Source organism: Argentina silus (genome assembly GCF_951799395.1).
Source record: "Argentina silus genome assembly, contig: scaffold_562, whole genome shotgun sequence".
In the NCBI taxonomy this organism is placed as follows: Eukaryota; Metazoa; Chordata; class Actinopteri; order Argentiniformes; family Argentinidae; genus Argentina; species Argentina silus.
The window spans coordinates 1-10,000 of record NW_028153161.1 but is presented as its reverse complement, the minus strand read 5'-3'; the positions used below and the strand labels follow the sequence as shown (position 1 = coordinate 10,000).

General features: G+C 51.4%; 1 protein-coding gene across 1 annotated transcript in view; it reads left to right on the top strand.

Moving 5' to 3' along the window:
* Nucleotides 1-6,490, top strand: part of LOC310824401 (teneurin-3-like) — a gene marked incomplete at both ends in the record, with an annotated part of 10,175 nt that extends 3,685 nt beyond the window's left edge. Inside the window, 2 exons of the mRNA XM_083697653.1 lie at nucleotides 4,343-4,610; nucleotides 6,347-6,490. Coding sequence (XP_083553779.1) covers nucleotides 4,343-4,610; nucleotides 6,347-6,490 — 412 coding nt within the window. The remainder of the gene's footprint in view (nucleotides 1-4,342; nucleotides 4,611-6,346) is intronic.
* Between the last annotated feature and the right edge of the window lie 3,510 nt (nucleotides 6,491-10,000).

Below are 10,000 nucleotides of genomic sequence, written 5' to 3'. Positions count from 1 at the left end.
TGTGTGTTTTGGATAAGACAGTTGAACACACACAGACATGAAACCTGACGCGCCAACAACCAGGCTAGAGCGATTGTTGTTGTGTTCCAGTCCGTGTTACATGGAACCACCACATGGAGAACGTAACGTAACTCCCTCGTTCTCCAGAACGCAGCCCTGCAGCGTGCGAGGGGGGGAGGAGCCGACCCCGAGGAGAGGTTGTTTACCTCACTGAGGATCATCTCCGTTAGATACGGGCGAGACGCCAACACCGGGCGTTCCAAAACCACTATCGGCAGTGATGTTCGTGTAGATATCGCTTTTAAAGTAGTCGGGACGGATCAGCCCCTGATATTAAGCGGAGTGACTGCATTTTCTTCACCTTGCCGTCCACCCGAGCCGGCGTGGGGTGAGGATGGGGTCACAAGGTCGTCGGTAGCGCCGTGGGGTGTTATCAGGAGCGTCGGCCGTCTGTAGCGGTCTCATGCGGAGAGGCTGTTTGTTTTGATTGGTGGAGGGGTATTGCAGGCGGAGCCGTGGCAGATCAGGCAGATTGGTCCTCTGCTGTCTGATCCTCATCCAAATCACTGTTTCAACCCACACACTGACGCCCTGCACAGATCCAACACAAACTAATAACAGGTTCTCACACAGCCAGGGAGTTAGGGAACTGCCTTCCTCTCGACCACGAGTTGTGTCAACAATGTAGTCAAAGCTCGACAACTGTTCTCAGTGCCAGTGGGATGGGCTTTAATACAGACATGCCACGGTACCAGTCTGCTGTTTTCTTGGTTTTGCCCTCGTCCCTCCAAACACAGCTTTTGAACGTCTGTTTGTGTTTCTTTCTGTGGAAAGCCTGTTGAAATGGCGGACAACAACAAAGGAGTTGGTTAAAGTAGAAACTAAAGTAGAAACGAGACTAAAACAAAGACTTTACAACACAGATAATATGACTAAACGTGACCTGTACCGCTGTCACCGCTGTCACTGCTGTCACTGCCGAGCATTATTCAATTCAATTCAATATAACTTTATTAACCCCCAGGAGGCAATTAGAGGGGCATATACATTACAGTGGAGGCAGCGTTAATCCACATACATCCAATAAACCATAATACAACAGAATCTACATTCATCCAACCAACGATCCACAAGACAATACAGCAATATTCCACATCAACGTACTGTAGCTGCATTCTGGCTTATCGTCTCAACCACAACCCCGAGACACAATACCCAGTGTGTGTGTTCATCAGGGAGACTGTGTGAGAGTAGAAGGTGGTTCTCAGATCCCTCCACAAGTCTATCACACCACCATCTGTTTGACATTCCCCTTCAACAGCACTCTTCAAAAATTAACCGACCTAATGAGAACCACACACACCACCAGAACCTTATTAGAACCACACACACCACCAGAACCTCATCAGAACCACACACACCACCAGAACCTTATTAGAACCACACACCTCACCAGAACCTAATGAGAACCACACACACCACCAGAACCTTATTAGAACCACACACACCACCAGAACCTCATCAGAACCACACACACCACCAGAACCTTATTAGAACCACACACACCACCAGAACCTTATTAGAACCACACACACCACCAGAACCTTATAAGAACCACACACACCACCAGAACCTTATTAGAACCACACACCTCACCAGAACCTTATTAGAACCACACACACCACCAGAACCTTATAAGAACCACACACACCACCAGAACCTCATTAGAACCACACACACCACCAGAACCTTATTAGAACCACACACACCACCAGAACCTTATTAGAACCACACACACCACCAGAACCTTATAAGAACCACACACACCACCAGAACCTCATCAGAACCACACACACCACCAGAACCTCATCAGAACCACACACACCACCAGAACCTTATTAGAACCACACACACCACCAGAACCTCATCAGAACCACACACACCACCAGAACCTCATTAGAACCACACACCTCACCAGAACCTTATTAGAACCACACACCTCACCAGAACCTTATTAGAACCACACACCTCACCAGAACCTTATTAGAACCACACACACCACCAGAACCTAATGAGAACCACGCACACCACCAGAACCAAATAAGAACCACACACACCACCAGAACCTCATCAGAACCACACACACCACCAGAACCTAATAAGAACCACACACACCACCAGAACCTAATAAGAACCACACACACCACCAGAACCTCAACAGAACCACACACACCACCAGAACCTCATCAGAACCACACACACCACCAGAACCTAATAAGAACCACACACACCACCAGAACCTCATCAGAACCACACACACCACCAGAACCTCATCAGAACCACACACACCACCAGAACCTAATAAGAACCATACACACCACCAGAACCTCATCAGAACCACACACACCACCAGAACCTAATAAGAACCACACACACCACCAGAACCTCATCAGAACCACACACACCACCAGAACCTAATAAGAACCACACACACCACCAGAACCTCATCAGAACCACACACACCACCAGAACCTCATCAGAACCACACACACCACCAGAACCTCATCAGAACCACACACACCACCAGAACCTCATAAGAACTACACACTATTCAGTGTTTTCAGGGCCTTAAGAAAACACACACTCCGTGGTCACGCCTGGCGTGGTCGTGAAGCCGGGGTTTCAGGTGACACCGCCAGTCACCGTAGCGCAGCCAGACTGTCAGGACACCGCTGTCTAAGTGCCAAGTCTCTCTGTGTGTGTGTGTGTGTGTGTGTGTGTGTGTGTGTGTGTGTGTGTGTGTGTGTGTGTGTGTGTGGACATGTGTGAACCCCCCGACGGCCTAGCTGCAAAGTCTGTTAGCTTTTAGCAGTTTTGTTTTGTTTTGTTTTTTTCCCTCGATTCGTTTTTCATCCTGATTGATTCTGTTGTCACCGGGCGAACGTATTACATATCAGAGACTCGTAGAGTCGACATCAAGCTCTTACTCCCCCCCCCCCCCCCCCACGCCCCCCCCCCTCACCGGAGACTCCTGACATCTAATGAAAATACACACCAGTCAAATCCTTCAGAGGGGAAAGGGAGGACAGTAGAGAGAGAGGGTGGGAGAGAGAGGGAGAGGGAGGGAGAGAGATCTCTCTTTTTCTCTGAGGTACAGAGGACATCTTAACATTCCCGCGGACTCCTGTAACCATAAGCTGGGATGAGCTCCCTCTCCAGAGCGGCCCTGGCTGTATCTTCATTAGCAGCCAGGACAGAGAGGCAGAGAGAGAGCCTGGTTGGGAGGTCTCTGTGTTGTTGTAAGCTCAGGCTCACAACGTGTCTCTTTTCCCTCTCAAAGAAGGCGAGACTGGGAGTCAAAACACCCTCTGTGGGTATGACTGTGAAGAGCGTTGCATTGCGTCCGTGTACGAAACGTGCCGTTAGAAATGGACTGGTTGATATTCACGTGAGGCAGCGTGAGAGAGTTCAAACCTATCAGTACATCCCAGCTAAAACACACTCATATCAGAGTTGTTACTGTACACATCGTCGACCGACGCACACAGAGACTAAGTCTCTTTCTGTTCATTCTTTGTCAGTTTAACAATGTTCCATCATTCAAATAGCGAGCGGAACTCCAAACCAAACGCGCTGGGATCAGAGTGTTTAGCTGTGTGGCGTTGTGTTCACGCCAGACGGTATCAGACCCAGAGAGCAGAGTAAACAGTAGTTAAAGTCAACACTGGGAGAGATGTGGAAGGCTAATCTAGCGGGGAGAGAGCTGTCTGCGTTCAGAACGTACACCTAAGCCTTCTCCAGCTGTGCTCCATAACCTCCTTCCCATCTTCATTTATTCTCTCTCCACGTCTGTATCTCTCTCTCTCTCTCTCTCTTTCTCTCTCTCTCTTTCTCTCTCTCTCTCTGTATCTGTATCTCTCTCTCTCTCTCTCTCTCTGTATCTCTCCCTCTCTCTCTCTCTCTTTCTCTCTCTCTCTCTGTATCTGTATCTCTCTCTCTCTCTCTCTCTCTCTGTATCTCTCCCTCTCTCTCTCTCTCTCTTTCTCTCTCTCTCTCTCTCTCTGTATCTCTCTCTCTCTCTCTGTATCTATGTATCTCTCTCTCTCTCTCTCTCTCTCTACCTCTCCCCTTTCTGGTTTAAGATGTTTCAACCCTCTATATCTCTCCCCCCTCCCCGCACTCCTCTCTCTCTACCTCCTCCCCCCTCTCTTAATCTCTCTCCTCCTCTTGGGGTGAGCTCGTGATGGTTCCGTCCTCGCCCTCTGTCACTCTGAAGTGTCCTTGACCACATATACCTGGAGTGTCGTTCTGACCTCTTCCCCCCCCCCCCCCCCCCCCCCAGGTGCTCCAGGAGGAGACATCCATCCCCGGCAGCGACCTCAACCTGTTGTACCTGAGCTCACGGGCGGCCGGCTACAAGCCCGTGCTGAAGGTGACCATGACCCAAGCCAGTGTCCCCTTCAACCTGATGAAGGTGCACCTGATGGTGGCGGTGGTGGGCCGTCTCTTCCAGAAGTGGTTCCCGGCCCAGCCCAACCTGTCCTACACCTTCATCTGGGACAAGACGGACGCCTACAACCAGAAGGTCTTCGGCCTGTCCGAGGCAGTCGGTGAGTACGCTAGGCTAGGCTACGCGTCCCTTTTCTGGTTTCCGTGGCAATAACTCCATAACACTTCTGTCAGAATAAACATTCATTACAGCTGTGTGTGTCGGTCGAGGAGCTGAGGAGTATTTAGACAGATCGTCTTACATGGTCTGTGAGATGCCTCCCCACCCCTGCAGATATGCTAATCATCTCCATGTAAAACACAAACTCTGTGTTCAGTCTTTTTCCCTCTCCGGTTTTGTGCTGATGGTCTCTTCTCCCTGCGTGTATGATTACCCAACACGAAAACCACAGAGAGGAACGCAGACAGGGTTGTTATTTTTTCTTTGTTTATTCCTTCTTTCCCTCTCTCTCTCTCTGCGTTCCGAAGGTCATGGTGAAGCCTTGCGGCTTCCTTCTATATTTAATCCAGTGGTCTCAGCTGCTGGTGGGGAAGGTTCTCCCCCAGTAACAGCCCAGACAGACCTGGCACCTTGGCCCGGGGAGGGCTCACGCTGTTTCACTCAGAGGCCAGACAGGCAGACATGTTGCTTGTTTTCTGTCAAAGGGGGTTCGGGGTCGAGGTCGGGGTGGGGGGGCCATGAAAGGAAGTGAATGAAAACTACCCCTGTTTCTTCTCTCATAAATAAATAGTCAGAGTCCTTCCATCAACACCGCCTGCGTGTCGGAGGGGAGGGGCGCGGAGGCACGTAGGTTAATGTGTTCCTGCACCATGAGGGAGGGGGGAGAGGGGGGGAGGGGGCGGGGGGGCCTGTTCCGTGGTTATCGATTGCCTTTTCACCTTCGTCAGACGTGTTTGGTTTCCCCCCAAACACATTAGGTCTGTGGTTTGGCCGGGACGGAATCTCAGGGCGGTGATTGACCCCAGGTCCATGTCCTGATGTGATTGGTCTGCTGTCCCGTGTCCCTGTCCTGTGATTGGCCGAAGACAGATAGCACTTTAAAAAGGCTTGCCAGACGTGGACAGATAGACAGAGGCTGTGGGATGATAATTATCACAGAAAAAGATCGAAAAAAAGTTCTGAAAAATGTCAGCGGGGTGTTGCGATGATGGATTGTCGTCATGGGGACAGATACTGATTACTCCCAAAAGGGAGGGAGGGAGGGAGAGAGAGAGAGAGAGAGAGAGAGAGAGAGAGAGAGAGAGAGAGAGAGAGAGAGAGAGAGAGAGAGAGAGAGAGAGAGAGAGAGAGAGAGAGAGAGAGAGAGAGAGAGAGAGAGAGAGAGAGAGCCAAGAGCGATGTCACTTTTGCTATAAACATTAGCGTGGGTTTAAGGAAAGGATAATGATGTCATCAAATGGCCACTTGAGTGACATAATATTTAGTGTCCCTGTCACATCCAGTTAGTGTTATTACCGTGTATGAAAGTCAGCCTCTCTCCTTGATGGACTCTGTCTGGGCCTCTCTTCTCTCCACCCACGTGATGCCAGGGTACGACCGTACCACGGTGTATGATATGATTCTGTACCACCGGCAGTCCCAGAGGACGGTTAGTCGCCTGCGTTCGCTGACGCGCGCGTCCGTCCCCGTTAGTCAGCTCTCATACGCTACGCACGTCCCCATGGGGTCGGCGCCAGCACCCTGACGCTTCGCTCGCCGTCCTCTCCGGGCGACCTCTCCGGGCGACCTCTCCGGGCGCTTGGATCCGAGGCGGGTCTTGGTCAGGTGGAATAACAAGGTTGTTGACGTTGTCCGGAGAGCGGGTGCTGACCCGTGCTCCTCTCTCCCTGGTCCTAGTGTCGGTGGGGTTCGAGTACGAGTCGTGTCTGGACCTGATCCTGTGGGAGAAGCGGACGGCCACGTTGCAGGGCTACGAGCTGGACGCCTCCAACATGGGCGGCTGGACGCTGGACAAACACCACATCCTGGACGTGCAGAACGGTAAGGCCCCCCCCGCGCACACACACACACACACACACCAGACACACCCACACACACACACACACACACACGCCAGACACACCCACACACATACACACATGCACAGTAGCACACACACACACACACCACACACACACACACACCAGACATACACACACACACTACACACCTCAGCCTAATGCCCAGTCGTAATCCATATCTTAATTTATGCCTGCTCCTGCCTTTACAGGCACCTAAGTGGTCCTTTGCGATAGATTTACACGCGGCTTATCATTATTCACCGACATGAGCTTGTTAAACAGCCCGCCACGCATACATTACACTGTTATCAGAGGGGCGGGCCAAGGCGTTGGGTCGCCACGGAGACAGACGGAGACGCCACAACAGCCACAGGCCCCTCTCGAACCGAGACGTGCGTGCGTGCGTGCGTGCGTGCGTGCGTGCGTGTGTGTGTGTGGGTGTGTGTGTATCGACATTCCTGTCAGAGTGCCCTTGACGGAGGGAGCGATGCTGAGAGGTTCTTGGCAGCCCGACGTTTATGGATGCGTGTCGTCACGGAGACATCAGACGAGGGGTGATGATGTCAGCCACCCCTCCCTCCTGAGCAGGGTCCTTCTAGAGGAGAGGAGAGGAGAGGAGAGGGGAGGGGGAGGACGGGTGAGAGGGAGGAGGAAACTGACAGAGGGAGGTTGAGGGAGAGAGGGTGGGGGAGAGAAGGAGAGAGAGAAGGGGAGTGTGTTAAGGACAGCACACACACACACACACACACATACACACGCACACACACACACACACACACACACACACACACACCCAATGACCTTGCGTAAACATACCCCAAACGGAGGTCAGGGGTCAAAGCAAAGCCGCCATACAGGAAACGCCCCTAAACACCAAAACTACTCCAACGCCTATACGTGGCGTTAAAGACGAGATACGCTGTGACCAACGTTGATCTGATGGAAAAAAAATAAACTGTATTTCATAAAGGGAAGCTGTGTTCTTGAAACCTTCAGTCATCTGAGGTCGGCCATCATCATCAAAAACGTCAACACAGTTTATCTGTTTTAAATACAAGCCTAGAATGCGATACGGAACCTTTCAGTGTGGGCAGGGTGATTTGGCCCATTTTAGTTTTAACATTATTGAGATGATTTGTCGATGTATGTTTGATATGATGTGCTTACTTCTCTGCATACACGCCTCCGTAAGAGACTTGAAGCGTAAAACTACTACAAGCTGCCTTTGCAAGCGGTTAAACGCTCAGAGACGGTACCACGGATGGTATAGTTTGGCCTCAAGCGTCACAGTGGGCTTTCAGCCAACCCATACCCCCCCGTCCCCCCGTCCCCCCCAAAAAAATACAGAAAAGCGAAATGTCGGGAGCAGGAAGGGGATGCTCTAAATCAGACAAACGGCCCAAGTTTGACAGCCGTCGACTTCTCAAAGTGACGCGTGTCTTAATTGGAAAAGGCTTCGGCGCCGACCGGCAGAGACGGGGGGGGCAGGGTCCTGATGGGTGGGGTCGGCTCGGACACCGACGGGCAGCCGGCACATTCGCCTGTCATAAAACACCTTCACAGACCGCGTGTCGATCACGCTGGTTGGGATAATGGCCCAATCTGATGGAGTGATGAGGAGGGTGGGGAGGACGTCTCACTGCAGTTGCGGTAGAGGGGATGTGGACTGACTGAACTCAGTGATAGTTTTTGGATTTCGTTTATCTGTGTGCTGTAAAATAAAACAAAGTCCTGCTGGAACCAAAATTGGCTCATAAAAAAAAGCATAAATTCAGAAGGTAATTAAAAAGCATAAATCCCCTCCCCACACAAACACACTTCAGAAGGCTTTAGAAGATACGGTTTGTTTAAAGTGTGGCCCACGTTCATTGCTTCGCTGGAACTCATAAAACTACAGTTCATCAAAACACAGTCACAGTAGTGGGACTCCAACTCCTACCAGCCATAATCACTCCTGTATGACCCAATAAACACATGAGTTATGGATATATGAAAAGTAAAAAATATATATATATATATATTATATAAGGGCAGAGAAGGTCAGATTTTTTGCCATTGCAGTCGGAGCCAAATATCTGTTGAATTCATAACCCTGTCTGTCTGTATCCACGCTGTTAGTTCAATTATATTCCCAATGGCATCACATCTCAGTCATTTCCCAGATGTCCGGCGACTCACATTCCTCGCACGCAGAAGTGTGTGTACGGTCTGACCGCTTTCAAACAGCAGCTGAGACGGTGTCACGCACGCAAAACACACTTCATTGTACCTGGCGACAGTAGCCATAGCAACGTGAAGGGACTGCACTGGAATGCTGTGGAGGAAGTTCAAGAATAACAAAAACCTCACGATGTGAAACACACACACACACACATGTGTGTGTATGTGTGCGTGTGCGTGTTTCACATCGTGAGGTTTTTGTTATTCTTGAACACACACACCCATACACACTCACACCCATACACACACACACACACACATTAACTCACAATGTTTGTAGCCCGTAACCAAACGAACAAAGCTAATAACCATATAATCATATAATCACGTGTCCATCTTTGCGGTTGTCAGGGGTGATTGTCGTCAGGCAAGCTCTAGTTGCCGGGGCGGGGGTTCGGTGCGGGGGGGGGGGGTGGGGGTTCGGTCTTTCAGGCGTCCTGCTCCTGAGTGACACTAAGCCCCCTTTCACCTCAACGGCTTAGTGCCAGCTGTCACTGACAATTCCTCTGCTCTTTCATCAGACGCACACTCACACACGCACACGCGCGCGCACACACACTCTTTGTCTCTCTCTCACACACACACACACACACACACACACACACACACACAGGGTAGCATGGTCCAGACCCATGGCCCCACTCTGTCTCCAACCCCCCTCTGAGATCCAAATAGTACCACTCTCCTCCCCCCTCCCCCCTCCCCCCACTCCCACACTCCCCCCCAGCCTCATCTCACCTCACCCTCTCCCCCCTCCCCTCTCCCTCTCCCCCTCACCCTCCCACACTCCCCCCCAGCCTCATCTCACCTCACCCTCTCACCCCTCCCCTCTCCCCCCCCCCCCCTCCACACACACACACACACACACAAACACACATACACACACACTGCCCCGACCTCCCACAGACAAACCCACATACTGTAAAAACACACACACATTCACTCTCCCACACAATGGGGCACAAACCCACACACACACACACACACACACACTGCCCCGACCTCCCACAGACAAACCCACGTACTGTAAAAACACACACACACACACACACACACACACACACACACACACACTGCCTCAACCTCCCATTACACCCCATATCTTCACTTCCCACCCCCATCACCTCTCTCTCTCTCTCTCTCTCTCTCTCTCTCTCTCCCGCCGCCCCTCCGAGCGGCCGATGACTTCCATCAGCCAGGAGGACCATCAGCCTCCATTACGGAGCACAGCTCCATCTCTGTCCTGTCTCTACCGCCCCCCCATCTCCCC